This window comes from Antennarius striatus, chromosome 23 (assembly GCF_040054535.1).
Source record: "Antennarius striatus isolate MH-2024 chromosome 23, ASM4005453v1, whole genome shotgun sequence".
Classification (NCBI taxonomy): domain Eukaryota; kingdom Metazoa; phylum Chordata; class Actinopteri; order Lophiiformes; family Antennariidae; genus Antennarius; species Antennarius striatus.
The window spans coordinates 7,771,743-7,793,503 of record NC_090798.1 but is presented as its reverse complement, the minus strand read 5'-3'; the positions used below and the strand labels follow the sequence as shown (position 1 = coordinate 7,793,503).

Sequence of the window (21,761 nt, the reverse complement as noted above, 5' to 3'; positions counted from 1 at the left end):
CCAATATGTGTGAGATTTGGGGGATTGGAACTCTGGAAGCAGCATGTTGTACAGAAGTTAGATCTGATGTTTTACAGTCATTGAGTGAGTGACATTTTTTACAAGATAATTAAGTCCCAAATTACAAATCTTACCAAATTGATTGATTCCCCAGCCAACTTCAAACACGAATTTGATTTGGGAACATGTTCCTCTGAAAAACATTTTAAATATATGTCTGAAGAGTCATGTCTGTAGATTCTCAGTTATTCAGGTTCAAGTACAGTAACTCAAGAAGAGCAAAACAGAATCAACTAGAGTTGCTTTAGTTGTTTGAAGAGGTTTCACCTCTCATCCAAGAGGCTTCTGCGGTTCTGAGAAAGATTTATGTGTGCACACGCACACACACACACACGATCACACACACACACAAACACATACACGCATGTACGCACGCACACACACACACATACACGCAAAACACACACACCTACACACACACACACACAGACCTACAGCAGAATGCACCCTGATAGATAGACATCACTTGCAATTTGGAAGTCAGGATGACTGTAAACAAATAGTTAAAAACATGTTGGAAAAACCTTAAAGCCAGTCTTATCCTACTGTGATATATATTACATAATGTGGACAAATCCCATTTAGCTGGCGTTTACCCAGTGCACCTCGCCAAGTGTGCTTACATTTTCAGCCTGACTGATCCTACAGTGAACCAAACCAAAAAGCATGGCAGCGTTATTGTGCACTGAAGTGCTTTTAAGATATATGACTGTCTTACCAGGAACTCCCATTTTATAATATCACTTGGCATGGAAGCAGGGAAAACTTTCAGTGGTGTGGTCCCTGGCAGAGCAATGAAACACACACCTTCAATCTAGAAACAACATTTCAGTGCGCCTGATTGCTCACTCACAGAAGGAGCTGCTTTCGTCCTTTGTGCCTTCCATGGTGCCATCCGGCAGCATCTGGAGGTAGAAACCGTGTCTGCAGTAAAGCCGTGTGACAATGCCCTTCAGCTGGGGCTCTGGAGAGGAAGCACAGGGTTAAACATACATTAGCATCCTGGAATAAACACAGACACATCTATCACTGCACATATATTAATGCGCACACTGACACATAAGCTTGCACGCTGACTAAACATGAGGCTGGTCTTGATATTTGCACTGTGAAAGAGTCAAACAGTGAAGTGTTTGCATGTGACTGTGGCCTCCAGTGGGATTGATGGGAGCCTGATCGGCTGAAGAGATTCAGGTTCCAGGGAGGCAGGCGAGACTTCCATTCTGTGCGTGTGTTTACACCAAGTTATTCGAAAGCTGGTAGCACCTGCCTACTACTCGTACATACAGCGGGAGGAGCCCATTAATCATGTCGTCCCCCCTCCCTTAACAGAACTGAAGTCTAATTTATTCCCCATCTGGATACAAAACTAGAATCATCCATGTAAAACAATTGAGCCATCAATGCCCTCACATGTTGACAAAACTTACGTTGGCAGTGATGCATCCAAAAAAAGGGCAGTAAGGAGTCAAAAGTTGTGTTCATGTCAATAGTGAGGGTAGGGGATGTTATTGGGATGTAGCCTATACATAGCAAAAAATGAGAATGTTCACAATGGTCATCTGAAGGGCCATTGATGCTTCACAGTTTTGGTTTGTTTTTTTCAAAAAGAAATTTCTTTCAGAAAACAAGTGCAAATATGGAAAGAATGAATTTTGAACATCAACAGTTTCTGGCTCTATATGTCGGTAATATTTCACGTTCATCTGACTTTGATTCTGAATATTTTATATTCTCAAGCTGGATCTAAGTGCTGCAATAACTGGAATCTGATAATGTACGCTAACTGTTTAGCTCCAGGCTAATAACTGTTGTGTATTTGGTTGCCCACATAGACCCATACAGCTGTGTTAGCACCAGGAGGAGGATTTATGTTGGACTGATGCATCATCAAAAAACAAAATAAACTTTTTAATAAATCCACTGCCACCCACCTCACCCTCTTGCAACCAAGTGAAGATGAAGATGGAGATGACGATGAAGAATACTTTGATAATCCCGAGGGATTTTAGGGGTTGTAATTGCATTTATATTATCGAACAAACTCTTTACAACCAAGACAACATTAAAAAAAAAAGCAACTTGACCATCACGCTTTGATTTTAATGAACTGTGTCCTGTCATCTGTTCCCCCTGCTCTCAAGTCTCAAGTGTTATCGTAGCCTCAATGCACTTGAAAGAATCTACTTGTTTCTTTATCCATTGTCTTAAAGATAAGAAGAACGTAATTGTTTCATCTTCAGCCATGTTTCCGCCTCGCAGGTCACAGGCGTGTTGGAGCCTAACAGAGCTGGCTACAGGCAGAAGGCAGGGTACACCCCGGATCCATCGTCAGCACATCGCAGGAAAGAAAAACAACTACTCACTCACATACTCACACCTCCGGGAAATTAGTATTAATGAATGCACCCAAATTCCATGTATTTGGTGAGAAAAAGCCAAAAGACAGACACAGGAAGAAGACGCCAACTCCCCATACAGAAAGGACTCAAAACCCGGAACTTTGTTGTGTGGCGAAAGCGCTACTCACTGAGCCACCATACCACCATGTTTTTTTCTGTGAACATGTCTATTCTCGAAATAACTTGGTGTGTCTTCCTCTAACCTAATGTTGAATTTCATTTCTCTACACATGCATGACGTTATGATGCCACCGTCCTAGGATTAGAGCACCACTAATAATTATCATTCATCAAATTATTCATTCTGATCCATTTGACATGCTTATATTGTGACACGGACACGGAATGTAGGTGGAAAGGTCAATTCTTTTTTGCTATTGCTAGCTCTTCTGTAATTATTATTACAATTCAACTCAGTTTGACATTGTTGCCTCATTCAGAGAAATGCTGGTGCGTAATCCTTAGTTTCATGACGTAAGAAAAGCACAACAAATTTGGAAGCTTTCTATTGGACGTTGAAGCCTCCATCATGGGACTGAGTGTAACGCTGCAACTACTAAAAGCTCATCCATCCACCGCTGGTTGACGAGACACGTGGAGTGTGGTAATCTGTAATATCCTGGATGTTAATCCCAAATTAAGCCTCAGACCACACACCAGGCCATGTGCTGCTTAACACATCTGCCACAGTACTGACCAACAAACACACACAGAAAAGACTGATGCTGACCTTGAGAGTAACTCCGCCTCCAAATGTCCCTGTTTGTTAACGCTGTTCACTATGTCAGGCACAACCACATGCAAGAGAATATTTGCATGTCTCACGCAAAAAAAAAAAACAACACACTTTATTAAAGTCAACATCATTTTGTGTGGAAAAGGACGAGGATGCAAGAAAAACACATTATAACTCACATATATAAAGTAGAATGTGTTTCTGTATGTAATCTCTCACCTCACCACTGATCTCATACTTCAAGCGTGATTTGCTTGAGGCCCACGGAAGTTCAGTGTTAGTACAGTTTGAATTGGACACACTTGATATTAATATGTTTCAACATGTGCAGACAAACTGCAGTCTATGCAATACTGAGTCAAAAGTGTCCTCACCTTAGTCTGCAGCTGGTTTCTCAAGAAGGCTGTAACACACACCGCAGGCTAAGCAAACGGCCCATTCCTAACAAGCATGCTGAGAATGGGCAGCGAGCTTGTGGACTAAATACACAGGAGGCTAATTTGGTACAAGAGAAATAGCTGCTATCAAAAAGTCAGGAAGAGATAATATCATGAAGGGTAAAAAAAAAAAACATGAAACAAAATGCACAAAAAGAAAATCAAACCTGTTGGAGACTTGTTCTAATGTTCGGGTTAGGATTTGGGGTTGGGAGCTACTGTTAGGATTAAATTCAAGTGGTTGATCCTCTGAAATATATTTTATACTGAAAAAATGGTGAAGTTTTACAATATTGTGCGGAATATTGTTCTAGAATGTTACCTTTTGATGACTGTGATGATATTCTGATGAAAATAATGCTAGTGAAGCTATATAAAGTCTAAAGGATTTCTAGTTTTTACATTTTTGTTTGGTTTATTTTTGTTCACCATTTTTCTTCCAGTATTCGTTGTTGTGTAATTGTGGAATACCTTACAAAGTTCATATTTTGATGACTTAATATGTACTTCTTTGTTTGAGCCATGTGGTGAGGCCCTAGCCCTTCAAACAACCAATATCAAGTCATCTGAATTTGACATATCCCATCGTGACAGCTGCTGACTTCATCATTTTACAATCTCTTTTAATGTTACCACAGTACCAACAATCTTAAACCCTTTTAAATCACTAAAATCCACTTCACTCTCACTGTGACATTAGGAGATATCACCAGGATATGTTAACGTGAATCTGCAGAAAATAGATTTGTTATTATATTGCAACACACAGGCATGTGGTGAGTGTGTATGTGTGTTTATGTGGGGGATTTGTGCTCATGATCAACGCCAATTATGGAGCGACCTTAATAAAGCGCTGGATTAATTTTCCTTCTTCAGAGTTCCGTCCACCCTGAACCTCAAGTCACATGACAACTGGGCAGGGCTCGTATTATTTTCATGCTGTAACACACTCTAATTCTAGGTGTGTGTGTGTGTGTGTGTGTGTGTGTGTGTGTGTGTGTGTGTGTGTGTGTGTGTGTGTGTGTGTGTGTGTGTGTGTGTGTGTGTGTCTGCATGAGACACCAACAGATGGGACTTGGCCAAAAATGCAGAGATGATCTGCCAAGAACAATATCTGTATGTCTATCATCTCAGACACACATAACAGAAGAACTATTTTTATCTTGTTCCCTCAGCCCATCTTCTCTTCTCGGGTGTCCAGTGAAGAAATAAAAATGATGCAGTAAAAACAAATAAACAAATCCATCAAGTAGGTTTTGACTTTTTTTCAAATACATGTTATAATTTCATATAACTGTATGTCAAATTGAACATTTTTAAAACAAATTTTTGTCAACGGGTTTGTGACAAAAAGCCTTTCTAACTTATCTCTGCTGTACATAACTTCCACCAGGGTCCATCAGCTTTATCCAACAGATGTTTTTTTGTTTTTTTCTCTCTCTCACTCCTTTCTCCTTCTGTGTCTTTTTTACTCTACTCAACTTTCACAACTTTATTTATGGCACATTTGTAAAGGACAAAGTTAACAAAAGGGCATAATAAATATGGTTACACAATAAAACAAACAAAGATTGCATTAAAAACCAATATGATGACAATAACACTGTGATCCTCATTTAAAGGCTGATGAATAAAAATGGGATTTTAAGGATGATCTAAATGAAAAATGAATGAGTGGAATGTATTCTCTTTTATGTAAATGTTACAGGATGTTGCTCATTCTCACATTTCCTCCGATTCCACTCTTTCCCTCCCTCTATCCTTCTCTTCCACATCCCCAAAACTGCACATTCAGTCAGCAGGGAATTCCAGACATTGGCCCATTTTGAAAGAAAAAAAGAAGATGAAGGACGGGTGCAGTGAAAAGAAGATGGGAACAGGATGAATGGTGTTTGAGAAAGGCATCAATAATCAATAAATCTTCACATAACAGCAACAGAGACTGCTGATGAAGGGAAGAAAGAGAGGGATGAGTAAGTCTCACGCTGCCTCTACATTAAGTTTACCACAGGCAACCAGTTCCATTCAGCAGCACAATGATGGCTGGATGTTGATGATTCATATATTTTCGGGCACTATAGTCTATCAGACACCTTGAAGCTGATAGCGCTCCCACCCCAACCGAGTGATACGCTTCCATCTGTTTGTCGGGATGTCAACTTAAATGCTGTCCTCCCCAGCAGGTGCAGGGGAACTCCAGGGAGCACAGATGTGCCATCGCTGATGAATCATGGTCATTGAAGTTCACTTACTGCAGCGTTAAAGCTCAAAAACTTCATTAAAGGATAATCAGCAGCTTCAGGTGTCACATTAACCAAAGAATCACAACAAACAGGAGGGAGGAGCAGTACAAGTTATTCTTAGAGGAGAACTCCACCACACCTGTGACACTCTGACAGGTGTGTGTGTGTGTGTGTGTGTGTGTGTGTGTGTGCGTGTGTGTGTGTGTGTGTGTGTGTGTGTGTGTGTGTGTGTGTGTGTGTGTGTGTGTGTTTGTTTTAAACACCATTATGAAATTATATTTTCAGAAATATAAAACAATTGTTGGTCGTCAGCTTGTAAAGATGAGATGATGCCAATAAAAGGATAATAGCAATAAGAATCTTTTGTCCTTAATACACAACAAATAATAAAAACAATATTATCTGTTTTTATTGACTAAATAAAGGGTAAATTCAACAACAAAACCAAAATACATAATCTGCAGGATTGACTTTCTCCTTCTCTCAGCTGTCAATTATTGACAGGGAAGAAGCAAAAAAGCAAGTTGAAAGAGTTCGCAGCTCATTGTTATGTTTTTTCCGCATATAGTGAATAAAAAACCAACTAAAAACAAACAAACTCCAGTCTCAATCTTCTCATTTACTCATGTCTGCATAATGGTCATTTCAGTAAAAGTGGCTTTTATCAATTGCAGCACTTTGGGTGAATTCCTGCTCGGCTGCTGCTATTTAACACGCCACACTTCTGCACACGGGTCCCTAAAACACTTCTCAGCTTTCTCCAGAGTTAATAAGCTTGTTACTCCCCACTGACTGTAATATCGCCTCTCTCCCCAGCAGCATGGGAACCCAAAGCTATTAATCCATGAACATATGGATTTTACAACGGCGAGTATTTCATCTCCCAGCATTTATTGCATCCAATGGCAAACACTTGACAGCAGCCACAATCGCAATTATACATACCATTTTGAAATTTTTGAAGAGGAAAAGATTTTTTTCACATCAGAGCAAGTTTTTTATTTGTTTTTGCACTCTTCAAATATGGCTCCAAAACAATGAATCTGGGGTGCATCAAAATATTTTCATATTTCATCGCATTCACATTAACTGCACGGCTAAATTGCATAAAATTAGGTGCTCACGGGGCTCACAATGTCCTCAGATGACAGTGAATAATGTGGATAAAGCCAGGGAGAACTTATATGGTAATGGCCATATTTACAAGGACTATCAATCATCTATGAAACCGCCAGCAGCCTCATCCCTCATAGGGTGGAGGGAGAGAAGAGGTGGGACACTTTCAAAACAAACTGCTCCTTCTACTTCATTGACGGCAGTCAAACTTTTTGTTGGATCTATTTTACATTATTAATGAGAAGCCTCATGTCCATCAGCAGTTCGGTAAACCGTGCATGAAGTTAACATTGAGAATGCAGCCAACCAGAGCCAAAGAACAACAGAAAGACAGCCTGGCTCTGGAACTGGCTAGAGTGAAGAAGAGAAATAACTTTCTTCGCTTAAGAATGATCGAGTGGACATTTGTAAAAATCTAATTCTGATGTGTCAGTTTGTATTCTGGGAAAGGGATCACTGTAATCACATTACCATCGGCTGAAAGACAAGGAACTGCCTATGTGTTGGTATTAAGCTCAAGGGCCAGTAAAACCAGCCAGTGATTAGAAATTCCACATTTTAAAAATAGAACAAAATTAGATAGATAGATAGATAGATAGATAGATAGATAGATAGATAGATAGATAGATAGATAGATAGATAGATAGATAGATAGATAGATAGATAGATAGATACTTTATTAATCCCGGAGGAAATTGCATATTACATTATTACCTGATTATTACCTGATCTGATTCTGATTTTGCATTATTTTGCAAATGTACAGCATTGCATAAAATAAATATGAGAAATATAAAAAATTTTAATTAGAAATACAAATAATTTTTTGCAAATCACCCTTCTTAACTTATGAAGTAGAGTAGAATAGAGTAGAGTAGAGTACAGTATAACTTTATTTATCCCTTAAGGAGGTTCCATCAGGGAAATTAATTTTTTCCGTCGCACACAACACAGTAAGTACACAAAACACAGAAAAAGCACACAGAAAGTACCAGCACATAGAAAGTAGTACAACACCAAATAGAAAGAGTAATAAATAACCCATCAAGAATATATAAATAGAAAATCATTAATAGGCATAGAAATTACAAAATAAACAGGCCTGGTTAAGTATGGGTGTAGTGAAAAGTCTACAGTGTTTGTATTGCTTTTGCTGTATTGTCTGTGTCATCCCTCAGCTCTCGTGTGGACTTTCTTCTTCTTCAGCTCCCCAAGAGAGGAGTTGAGCAGTTTAATGGCTCGGGGGATGAAGGAGTTCTACAGTCTGTTTGTCCTGCGTGTTGGTAGGCGCAGCCTCTGGCTGGTCAGGCTTCTCAGACTTCTTGTTATTGGTAACAGTGTGCAGAGGGTGGCTGACATTGTCCATGATGTCCAGCAGTTTGTCCAATGTTCTCTTCTCTGCCACCGTTGCCAGAGGTGAGGAGGGCATTGAAGACGATGAAGAGTGGAAAGGCAGTCGGTCCTGATGATATACCTGTAGAGGTATGAAAGTGTCTAGGAGAGGTGGCAGTAGAGTTTCTGACTGGGTTGTTCAACAGGATCTTGGATAGTGAGAAGATGTCTGAGGAATGGAGAAGTTTGCTGGAGCCCATTTTTAAGAACAAGGGAGACGTGCAGAGTTGTCACAACTACAGAGAAATAAAGCTGATGAGCCATACAATGAAGTTATGGGAAAGGCAGGTCGCGGGGTAGCCAGTGCCTATCCCGGCAGTCTCAGGGCGTGAGGCGGGGGACACTCCGGGCACGACGCCAATGTACCGCGGAGCCACATAGAAACAAACAATCATTCATACACCCACTCACTCCTATGGTCAATTTGGGAACGGCCAATCAACCTGAAGCGCATGCTTTTGGAGGTGGGAGGAAGCCGGAGAACCCAGAGAGAACCCACGCAGACACGGGGAGAGCATGCGAACTCCGAACAGAGCGGGACTCGAACCCGGGTCCGCCATGTTGTGAGGCAGCAGCGCTAACCACTGCGCCACCGTACCGCCCAAAGACTGTTTATATTATGGCTTATTATTCGCATTAATTAAAAAAACAGACACATGTTCTCAACTATACAATGGGAACAATATCCACTTGAGTTGCTGTAAGCCAATCAAAAGAAAGCAACATATGAACTTTACAGTTTGTGCTCTGAAGCCTAATTATTTTAAGCTTAAAAGAATGGCCAGCTGATCAGGTCAGAGGAAGACTGTGCCTACAAGAGTGCATGTTTCCATCAGTGTAGTGAGAATAAGGATTCTGCCTCAGCAGAGGTTTGGTTTACATATGAAAACTGGTTGGTGAATGTTATATAAATGTTAGTATTTGGGTGTAATATTGAAACAACTTCTAGATATTATTAATCTGGCAATATGGAGGCAAGACTGTATGACCTGCTGGGTAAAATGGTCAATTACCCTTGAGATATGAAGTCTGAAAGTGTCCACATTCCTTAGAAGTCAACTGGTTCATACTAAGTAATTTAATATTAGAGTATGCATCACTGAAGCTCTGTATCAGCTGACATGATGTGGACCAGAAGGGGTGTCTTGCTTCATTACCTGTGTCTAACTGCAGGCTTTTATTATCTTTGAGTTTTGTGCTGACATGCCGTTCATCCCGGAAGTCATGTATGTAATTACCACCCAGCTCATTTTGGACCCATTGCCTTCCAGGACGTTAGTTCAATCTAGCACAAATATAAATTATGTTCACAGTGAACAAATGAGCACCCAACTAAAGATGTTCAGTGTCAGCGCAGGACATGTAGTCAGGGGCAGCCATATTTATTGTCTCATGATGCTTGATTACTGATGATGATTACAGTAACGATCTGCAGGATGAGCACACCCACCCAGTGTGGACTTAGGCTGGGATTTGATATTGCCTAAAGGGTAACTAGGCAGGTGAAAGCGAGAGATAGAGGCTAAAAGACAGGGGAAGTGATTAGAGCAGTGGTTCTTAACCTGGGTTCGATCGAACCCTAGGGGTTCGGTAAGTCGGTCTCAGGGGTTCAGCGGAGACGAGGGTCAAGACAAAACACACAACACGATGTGTCGGGTGTTTTTGCCAAACATACACGAATCTCAGTGTACGTCTCACACATCGTGTCAATTCATAATGACACACCCCCCTTAGCCATCACTGGCTGCAGGTGATCACGCTACATGGATTAGCCTACCTGTGCTACGTGGGATTTTGCGCACTCAGTAGTCGATTTATGCCTGTTATGATGGTACGTCATTTCTTAATATTTTAATTCATTGTTACTATGTTGAGCAAAAAAAGAAAGTGGTCGGACGAATATGTGCAACGTGAATTTGCATCTACTGTATAATGAAATGTGATGGGAGTCAGTGTTCTGCAGGATTTGCAATGTCAAGTTGAGCAACTCTAGTCTCGCACTGGCAAAAATAAAGGAACACTTCCTTTCCTGCATGGAAAAAAGAGAAACAGACTTACCTGTGAAAATAAGAGTAGCAGTTGCCAATGTGAAACCACACATATCTGAACTGGTCTCTCAATAACAACAGCAGAAGTCACACTGATTTGCAGGTAGGTCATTTCATGTGAGTTCATGCACTGTCTTGGTTTGGTTCTTTGAAAAAGGTGACATTAATGCACAATTCATTAACCAGTAAAACATATACTTATGTCTTAAATTTGAAAAAAAACATTTTAGTTTCTTTTTACTAAAGAAGGGTTCGGTGAGTGAGCATATAAAAACGGCAGGGTTCGGTACCTCCTACAAGGTTAAGCACTGCTGGTTTAGGGGATCAAGTTAATGGGAATGTAAGATGGAGAGAACATTGTGTCCAAACGTTTATAGCACCCATAGTGCACATACCTCTGACTTTTAATCACTTGGAAGCAAAATAACTATCTATAAATTCATTTTGCTCCAGCAAATGAGGATTTACAAGATCTGAAATTGTAGCACACTGTGCAACTAAATGTAAAACATAAAAAAAAATATTTTCCCACTTTAACTATTTACATTATTATTTTCATGGAAATCAGTTGTGAGGACTCATTTTTTACCCTCAACCTCAGTTGAAACAGGTAGATAAAATATTATGCGTTTAAAGAAGAATAAACAATACGAAGCCAATCTGTTGACCAATACACTTGAGATAAAGGAAAGTCCAAAGATTTAATATGATAAAAACAATACACACAAAAATCTATTAGTCGACTGAATAGACCTTACAACAACTTGGACATTCGTTCAGTTCCAATCACCCTTCATGTGAGGTGATAAAATGTATGCATCAGTCATTAACCCATCCTGGTTGACCTCAAAAGGAGAACATCAAATATAGATATGTCTCTCCAGTGGCGTAGTTTGGAAATGTCTGTCCAAGCAAGTCAAAAAGAAGGATAAAATGAATGAAGGTATAAAAAATCAAGTAAAGCAGACAAAACAGTAAATCACAAAAAAGGAATGATTCATTGGATATTTAAAAAAAAATTTTTTTCATAGAGGTTGTGCAACATCGGCACAAGAATTACTCTTCTCTTCAATGTGTTCTTTTTATTTCACAACACCATCTAATCTGGTGTCTTACATGTATGAAGCAGAGCTTTGTAAGGAATTCCTTAACTAAATGCATCCTTCCACCGGGGTGCCCTGAGTTTCCCCCGCCTCACGCACTAAGCCAGCTGTGATGGGTTCCAGCTCCCCGCAACCCACGACAGCGAATGAAGTGGTTGTGAAAATGAATGAATGTATCCTTCCTTTTCCATGACAGTGGATCATTCCTATTACATCACACTTGATAAGATCCTCTATTTGGATGAGAAGGAGCTTCTTAACGCTGTTTTTTCCAATTTGAAGACACTTTTGGTTTTTTGGACTGGTTTGGCTGCGAACATGAAAACATCACAGCACTTAGCCAACGTGACACCGATGTCTAATTCACCTTTCTTGCTACACCAACTGCCATCAAATAGACAGAACAAAACAGTAAGATATTAGGTTTTGATTGTGTCTGTACGAAAAACTGTATTGTCCTACTTTGAAAAAAGCTGTGTGAAGAAGGCTTAAGATTTGGAGAAGTGCAAGAAATGGAGTAGCAGAGGATGGGAAAGAAGAATGAACTAGAAATGCAAGAAGCTAAAAACTTAATAAAAGCAGTGAAAAGGGAAAAATGAAAGACGGCAAATAGAAAAACAAGAAAACTGACACAGAACACAAAAAGAAGGAAGTCACCAAATGAGCCAAAAGAAGCACTGAGGTAAACTGCATGATAAATAAATATGGGAGGGAGGGGGGTGATTGTGAAAGCAAGTGAGAGAATCAGGAAGAGCAGAAAGAACAGAGGACAATCAGAGGGGGGAGAGGTGTGGGAGTGAAGCGGAGAGATCCATCACCAACGGCCCCAGTGTTGTAACATTGAAAAGAATCAATGGTCAGGAACCAAACCATCCGCCCACTCACTTCTACTCTCTCCATCACAAACATCTCTGTTACTCTTTAAAGCTCACACTTCCACTCCCTTGTACTGTATCGCTCTCCTCCACCACTGCTATTAATGACACCCTTTCTGGTAAATGCTGACCTATACACAGGTAAATTGGAATATTCCCCTCAGAGCCATTAGAGCACAATGCAGGCAAATACCTGTCTAATGAAGCTATAGATGACCCTTAATGCATATTATAGTATAACTCAAAGCAAGACACAAATGGAGGAAATGACTATCGCCCATAAAAATGTGAAGGAAATGCCTACATTGGCAAAACTATTTCAGTTTACAACTCAAACCGATGTTGGTAATTTGTTGAAAGTTTAGAATGTTGAGCTTTTAGCCATGAAACTTCAGTGGCTCACAGCTACAATGGATTTGATTGCACAAAAGAGTTCTCAAAGTGAAGCATTTACATTTTAAAAATTATGGACTTTTATCTAAAAAATACAAAGATAATAATTATAAAAAATAGTCAAACCAGATGTGCAGTTGGTTGTGTTATGAGTAAAAAAATGTGATTGAATATTAACTGTGACTAAAATTCACATTTGAAACTGATGAAAGAGAAAAGACAAAAATGTAGTACAGATGGAGTCTTTACCAAAACATCTTTCCATTTTTTAAATTATAATTTTAAAAATAAAGACAGAATGTTTTATAAATCATTCTATATTTGGTTCAGGGCTGGAGCTCCATCTATAGCTACAGCTGGTTCTTTCAATCCTTCACCTTCGCTCCACTTCTCCATTACCATTCAATCGTTGGAGATTTAGCAACTTCCTCACTTCATTGGTCTCAGCACAGTCATCGGCACCACCACCAGTTGTGCTTGGACTCCAATGTGGGATGTACAGTGTCTGGCTGTTGCTTAGAAAAGATGCCCTTCTGTGAGGCATAGTGGCAACATGTGGAGCACTTCCAGTATTTTCTTCCTGTGTCTGTGTTCTGTCCAGGTTCTCCCAAGGTGTGAATGCAAGTGTGAAAGATTGTTTGTCTCTCTGTGTAACCATGCAATGAACTGGCCAGGGCTCATTTCACCTCTAATGTCAGCTGGGATTGGCTCCAGCCCCCTGCAAACCCTTCACAGGATAAAGCAATGGCAAGAAAATTGATGGATATCTCACACAATATAATTTTAACAAAAACTATAGAAGATACGGTTCATGAATGTTTTTCTGTAAACGTGTGTCCAGCTGTAACTTCTCCAATTACACAGACAGACAGGTTGTGTCAAACAACATTTTGGTCTCTTTCTAAATTGTTTCCCATTAGAGAAAGCAAAATGTATGTGAAAGTGACACCAAGTGATTCTCTCCTTGAGCGCCATCTCTCTCTCCCTCTGTGTAGCTCTCTTTCTCTCTCTCTCTTTGTGTATGCTTGCAATCACAGGCAGTCTATGTTTACATGTGTACATGTGTGTGCTTCTTGGTGTAAGCGCCTGCTTGTTGCTTGATTTGCCGGAGCAAACCCACCCATAAGCATTTACCTGTATGTGTGTACGTCTAGGTATGTATGTGTGTGTTCGTATTTTCTTGGCTGAGTCTCTGACAGAGATGAATGAGACAGAGCCAGCCGTGGAAGACACTTGTGTTCTTTTGCATCAGTGATCTCTGACCCTGGTGAGCCGACAGTGGCAGACCAGCTCTCCCACCATGCATTAGTTAATGGCCAAATACACTATACCTGCACACACACAGAAATTGGTGGGATCCACATCTTCAAGGAGAAATTGTGTATTTACATGAGTGTATATGTCATAGAAGATACATAATGAGCTTGAAGTAACGGTAACTGCCAATGACTACAAGGTTTTACATCCCCGGTGAACTCTGTTAAATTCTTCAGTTAGGTTAAATGCAGTTCCTGAAAGGTCCAACATCAAAGCTGAACCTCACAAAGATGAGGACACAAAAGCTTTACTCCAAAAATACAGGAAAACATTGCAAATAATGAACATTTTATTGCACCAATGAAACCAAGATCAATAAATCCAGAATCAAGAAACCTCCAAAGAAACCAGGAGAAGTGGTCCTGAACGGAAGACAGATAAATCACAGACCAGTGGCCATGGGGCCCTGGCCTTCCAGCAACTGATTCTGCAGCAAATTTTCAGTGCCCCCCGCCCCCCACCCCGCACTGCATATCAGGCAAATATTGCTTTGGATGAGGCCAAGGTCACACAAAGTGTTTTTGAACTTTCAAAGAACTCACAATTGCCATCAAGCCACTGTAGCTACCCGAGAGGCTATCATCAATGTAGGTGAATCATGGCTCAACATTAGACCACTGTTCTGTAAAAATACAAGGTACTGTGCCATAAACATTTCTGATCACCATCTATACCTCTTCATCTTATCTTATTTCATTTTTGAAGTTATGAGAAATAATTTTGTCGTTTAGGTCAGAGGACACATTGTCTTTTCCCAGCTTAATGGCTTCCCACACTGTCCTTCCCTCTCAATCATCTGTAAACATATGGAGTGAGCACCTTGTCTCCCCTCTTTACGTCTTCTTCTGTCAGCATAAAACCAAAAAACTATTGGTCCTTATTTGTTCACCCATGCACCTAAAAGCGTGCAAAATTCGTTTAAACTTAAGTTGCTAGAGCTTTGAAATCCAAACAGCTTGTCTAGTGTAATCCTAATGTTTGGTATGTCTAAAAACCCAGACCAATTTAAAAAAGACACACATTTTAACAAAAATCTCACAGCAGAAGAATGTGAGGTCTTCTGTTTGACGTCAGTCCAAAACCTCAAACATTTGTACATTAAACTCACAAGAGTTTATCCAAGTCAGAAAAGAGAAGCACCTCTACAAAAAGAAACGTTCTACTGTTGCACGTGTTTGGGTTATATGACAATCTTAAACTTTAATTCAAAATGTGAAAAGCAAAAAATGTCCTAGCAGACTCTTCTTTAGGGTAAAAGCCATATTTTCAGAAAATTTTGAAAGTTGTTTCAATATCATGTTTTCTCATCTTGCTCTTTAATATGTCTTGACAAACATTGGTTTGTCAAGAGTCAGAAAATGAAACGGACTTTATCTGGTTACAATATTATGTATCTCAATGTTCGCACCTTACTTGATACCTTTATAAACTGCTGAGGATTGTTTAGCTTCAGTGTGACACATTACACTGGTTAGGGCATGGCAGCAGTAATGTAAATCCAATTTCAGAGACTGATAGAAACGCTGTAGCTGAATGTAAACTGTCCACACAGCAAATGCTTTAGTATCATGACATTAAGTCGACTGGGGTCTGACAGTTTTTGTCCTCAGTCAGTGTAACATGGGATTTTGTGTTATCACATTCAAGGACAAAGGAACTACACACAGTACCTGACTCAGGGGGTGCCACATCATTAAGACAGCAACATCATAGGCGCTGTGGTAACCTAAGGAGTCAAATCTCTTGTCATTGTTCCCTCTTTCTTTCTTCATCTTCAATCTGTGTCGCTCTCACTGTATAATCATATCCTTTACACCATAGGCTCTCAATCTAATCTCATGCATCGCTACTCTTTAATTAAACTGATTGCGGAGACTTTCTCTTCCAGTCTGTCCTCGGTTCATTCATTCTTCCATACCAAAACAGAGATGCATATACACAGTTATGCTGTACAGCCACATCCCACTGCACTCTCGATGGCAGCTCTGCAATCAACCGAAATGTCAAGCAGTTCGCAAAATGTTGCTCCTAATTATTTCTTGATCTCGCTAAAGCAGCTGTTCCCCATTCCAGCACAATCGCACTTTGATTGGTGGCACTGATGATAGCGATATATAGGCCCAAACAGGAGGACCACGGAGGTCAAATTGCCACTCGCCATTGCTTGTGCAGGTCATCTTTCAACAGAATGAATCCAGAGAGATGGGGTTATCCTCACACAGCGCTGGGTTTCTTTTCTTTTTTTTTTCAACCAGTTGCAGCTAATCACAGCAAACAAAAACACACAGACACTGTGTATTTAACTGTAACTGCAGCGCTTGCTATTCCAATTTGTTTTACAGAGATAATGAAAAACCTGGAGTGATCTCCTTTTTCCTGTTCTTCCTTTCTTTATAATTTCCTCTTTGTTCACCTGCTTATCAAGCCACCAACTTTTCTCTCTCACCGTCCTCGGCCCGGTTCTAAGGGATTTAATTTCCCTCCAGCTAGTAAACGGCACTTTAATTATACAAGCTTTCCTTCTAAATTGGACAAAGATAATTCCCTTTACACATGCAGAGACAGGCCTCCTGTTAGAACCCATCCAGGCAACGCCATCATCTCCAGCAGGCCTGGTGATCGCTTCCTATCTCTCCATCTGTTATTCTGTCATCTCTCTTCTCCCAGTCATCTCCTTAGTATCACTCATCATTGTTTCTGTCGGTGGTCAGGTTTTCTGGCTTGGTACCGGTTATTCTATTTATTCTCAACATGTATCGTTGTAACGATCAGTAGATGTTAAAAGTTGCTTTAGCAGCTTTTTTGTTTCCACACACACCCTAATTTTTTTTTCTTTTGCTTAACACAAATGTATTTCTTTCAAAACCGCTTTGATTTTTTGTGTTTTTAGTCAATTTAGAAATGAACAGCAATAATACATTTAATGCCTTACATAATCATACTGCATCAAATATGTGCTTATTCTGAACTTGATGCCAGTAACGTATTTCAACCATAGACAGTCAATGCTGTGCCTTGACACAGGGACAGGAATCACTCTGAAAAGCATTGTAATTGGGAAATTACTGGGAAAGCTTGTGCTTTTTGACCACAAGCTGAAATGGACTGGAACAAACGGTCCTGTGGTCAGTAGAGTCCAAATTGCAGATAGAGCTGGAAAATCATAAATATGACATTCCTCAGGTTTAACTCTTAGACCCCTGACCTATTTTGGCCATTTTTTGGTACCTTTGATATTTCTCTATGTACCACATTAAAAATGATTGAACATACCTATGCTTGGTATGTTTGTCTTCAGCACAACTTCAGCTATATGAAGAGATAGTTATTATTTCCCTATAACTTACTATATTGACACATTGGGATAGAATCAACAGTCAAATTGTATTTTATTGAACATAAAAACCAAAAACATGTTCATCGAATTGATTTTGAACTCCAAAAAGGTTGCCATAGGCTTCTAGCATTACTACAGTTTGTGTCACTTATGCTACTCTTCAAAGGAGTTTGTTTGGCCAAAACAGACAGTCAAATTTGAAAATTGAACAAAGTCTATTTTATTGCAAATAAAAACCAAAAACATGCTCATCGATTGGATTTTGCACTCAAAAAAATTTGCCATAGGGTTCTAACATAACTATATACAGTTTGTGTCACTTATTCCACTCTTCAAAGGAGTTTTTCAAAATAAGACACTGCCACTTGAAATGCAGGAATCGCGAGACATATTTGTATCACATGACAAAATACACCAATTACAGTACATGTTTGCATCACGTGACAAAAGGCACAAATTGCGAGACATGTTCAAATCATGTGGATAAATGCATCCTCGCTTGTACGATGGCAACTACATGGACAGAAATACAGCGCCTGCCATCTGATTATACCAATAAAAGAAGCCGTTTGAACCGCTTGTCTTAGATCTAATGTAAACAATCATATCTCTGTTTTTCCGGGGTCAATCAGCTCCAATCAAAACCCAGAAGACAGTTTCACATCTGTACTGTCACATAAACATGCACACAATAATCCACGTGACAGACTTTATTTGTTAAGAATGGCTTAAAAACATCATGTGATCTGATCGCGATCATAGTGCTATAAGAGTTAAGAACAAATAGTCTATTGTGATTAGAACCAAAACTGAATAGCAGAGCCTGCATATGTGATGGTAAGGGTAAATGTTCGTGCCAACAACATGGGTACTTTACATGTTTACAACGGGACTGTTGGTGCCAAATGTCACTCAAAAGCTTGTATGTTTTTGAGTGACATATACCTACATTCAAACAATGTCCCTTTCAAGGATATGCCTCGTTATTCACTATCTTTGAGTGAAGCCACTGGGGATCATTGGACATTGCATTGCAATTTGTCCACCTATTCAAAAATCTTGGTCTGGACTAACATATTTAACAATCCACAGATGGATCAAACCAAGGTTGATTTTTCCGTCTCAATTTGCAGTATAAAAAACTAACATAAAATATTTTTTAAAATTACCATCTAAACAACAACAGAAAAACTGCATTTCCAAATTCTACTTCCTGTTACCTCACTCTAAAGGGAAGTCAAGTTTAAGGCTGTATAAAGAGAGCATCTCTAGGTGTGAAGCATGTTTCTGTTGTATTTCAAAGACAATCAAGGAAACCAAAAAAGGCCGGCTACTTCTTTAAGTGGCTAAACTGGAGATTGACAAAGAGATATGAGGAAGAGAATGTAGGATTTGGAAACCATCCCACCAGTCATACCAAAACCCTAGAGCTATAATGACTGACGTCACTATCAGGATTATTACTAACATACAACAGGAAGGCAAAAAACAAAACTATCCATTCTCCCAGGGAGAATTAGTGCACATATGGTATCTTACAGACAGAATGAGATGAAATGGGTGAAAGGAGGGATGAGACGAGTTTTCGGTAAGGTGTACTGCTTTCCAATGTTGGCTGGTTTTCTCTTCCTTTTTTTCTCCATGTTTTGTTGGAGAGAAGTGAGGAGACCATGAGGGGTTATTTGGAGGCCCTTAATATTGTCAATCTGATTGTGCGTATGGGAGCAAGATTTTTAAAATTACTGTTCAGTTAAAATCCCTACATGATACAGCAGAACCGGAGAGGCTGTGACTTGGGGAACTTGTGCTTAAATTAAAAAGGTCTTCAATGAGTAATCCATTGAAAAAGAGAGAAGGCATTAATGTACAGTACATAAATATAATACTCAGGCTGAAAAGAAAAGCTTAGCTTTCAGGCTTAACCCACCCCTCCACATTGGTTGACAGGACAAACCAATATAAACAGGAAGTACAAGGCAAATCAAAGCCATTTCGTCAATCTATAAAATCTATTCTGACAAACTACAACTACGAGGCTAGGTTGCCAAGGTGCACTCAGTGTATATTTATTAAAATGACTCAGTCTGGCACTGGACTCCATGAGAGTTGTGCCGTCGATGAAAAGTATTTTTTGCTTTCAATCTAATCACAAAACCGCATCAGCAACCACAAAACCAACCACAAAACCAATATCCCCAACGCCTGAGCTACCAGCAGCCCCAAACTAAACTCAAGATTAAAAAGCCTACAACAAGCCAACGGACGCTCTTCGATGTTAAATTCAGATAAACAAAGTCGTCGTCAGCAGAACACCTGCTGATTACGCATCTTTTTGACATTAGAGATTACACTTTGAAAACTATATTTGTGGATTGTGGGTGAAACCTGTGCACTGGCCATTCTTAAATCAAATGATGTGAAATATTAAAATAACATTCACTGAATTTGCAAAGCACCCCTGTAATTTGCAGGGGTGCTTTGGGGTTCTTCTTGCCAGTCGTGTTTGAGTCCTGAGAGTTCTGGTGGACATATTTTTGTCAGTTCTGCAACGTCACATGTTTGAGAAACCCCAGTAAAACACAAACATGTAATATGACTGATCCATAACTGTTTCCAAGGATTCGCCTGTATGTACTGTATTTCCCAGTGGTGATGATTGATGATGGAAGTTAAAGAAGACATTTACATTCTTGTCAGATGAACTAAAGGCGGAATAAAGAGATGAACATGTCAATGAATTAAAATTACGTTAGGAAATTAGAGGTGAGGTATGATGTGATGACAGATCAAGCTGCCATTAGTCTGTAGAATCAAATTAATAATCTTGTGATAGAAATGCAGCAGTGTTGATAATCTTTTTATTCTGTAATAACTTATAAAGGTTTAATCAGCTTTCAGTTCAATGATTTATGTGCATATTGAGTTCCATAATCTTCTCAAACAGATTAAAACTGTTTCATGTTATAATGTAGTAAGCAAAGAAAATATGTGAACTCAGCACTTGAAGCCACTGAGCTTCGGTGTGTGTTCAAACACACCCGTGGAAACAACAGAACATTTTACCAAGGTCAAAAATAAAACCCCTTAATCAAACCTTTTGAATGAATTTAAATTTAAATGGAATCCTGCAGAATAACATCGTCCATGATCATCACTAACCTATCAAGATTACATGTTAGTGGAAAGCTGAACATTCCTCCAGTGAATACACCCTCACCGAGATGCTGTCATTGAGGCTACAAGGGCATCGCTAAAAGCCTCTCTATGCAAAAGTGGTGGAGATGACGGTGTGTGTGTGTGTGTGTGTGTGTGTGTGTGTGTGTGTGTGTGTGTGTGTGTGTGTGTGTGTGTGTGTGTGTGTGTGTGTGTGTGTGTGTGTGTGTGTGTGTGTGTGTGTGTGTGTGTGTGTGTGTGTGTGTGTGCTACAGGCATGTCATATCTTATAATGATGACTTATCTCAGCTGGCTGATACGGCTGATATGAAAGATACACAAACACCAGTGTGTGCCTCACACACACATACACACATCTCCTTTATTCTTTGGGTTACATGCAGTGCTCATTAACACATTTATTAATGGTCTCTTAATTATGTCTGCTTATCTTCTTATAAGCACCGGCTCTGCCCCGAGACTCCAGTGTCAGCTTGACTACATATACACGCTTCAACACCCCCCTGTTGTCTACACACACACGCACGCACGCACACACACACACACACACACACACACACACACACACACACACACACACACACACACACACACACACACACACACACACACACACACACACACACACACACACACACACACACACACACACACACACACACACACACAAACACACACAATTATGATGTTACATAAAACCTTTCTCACCATACCCATGCATCTTTCACATCCAGGGATGGATGGAGTCATCATTACAAACACACATTTTTCAAACTAAATTATCTGATGAAGGCTCCTACGAGAGTCATGAATTGACTTCCTCTCTCTCCCTAATTCCCACTTTCGTCACATAACTGAGTGCCGGCAACCTCGTCTTTCCCACGCCTTTCTCCTCCATCCTTCCCTTCATTGCTCTTAACCTTTCTTGCTATTTTTTCAATTATCTCTTCCAACACTTTTATTCTTTCCCTGTATCCTCTGCCCCTTTCTCCCCCATTAATCGGTTCACCCTCTCCACTTTGACCCTCTTACCTCTCTCCTTGATCCATCCACCTGCTTCCTCTCCTCTTTATCATCTATCGCTCTATCACACAATCTCCTCCTTGCTTTTTAGAGCAGGTTTTAGTC

The 21,761-nt window shown here is 39.8% G+C and overlaps 1 protein-coding gene across 3 annotated transcripts in view; it reads right to left on the bottom strand.

Moving 5' to 3' along the window:
• fgf11a (fibroblast growth factor 11a) overlaps nt 1-21,761 on the bottom strand; it is a 63,486-nt gene that overhangs the window by 28,555 nt on the left and 13,170 nt on the right. For all 3 annotated transcript variants that reach the window (XM_068308071.1, XM_068308072.1, XM_068308073.1), the window contains one exon: nt 914-1,024. In XM_068308071.1, the coding sequence (XP_068164172.1) occupies nt 914-1,024 (111 nt within the window). The remainder of the gene's footprint in view (nt 1-913; nt 1,025-21,761) is intronic.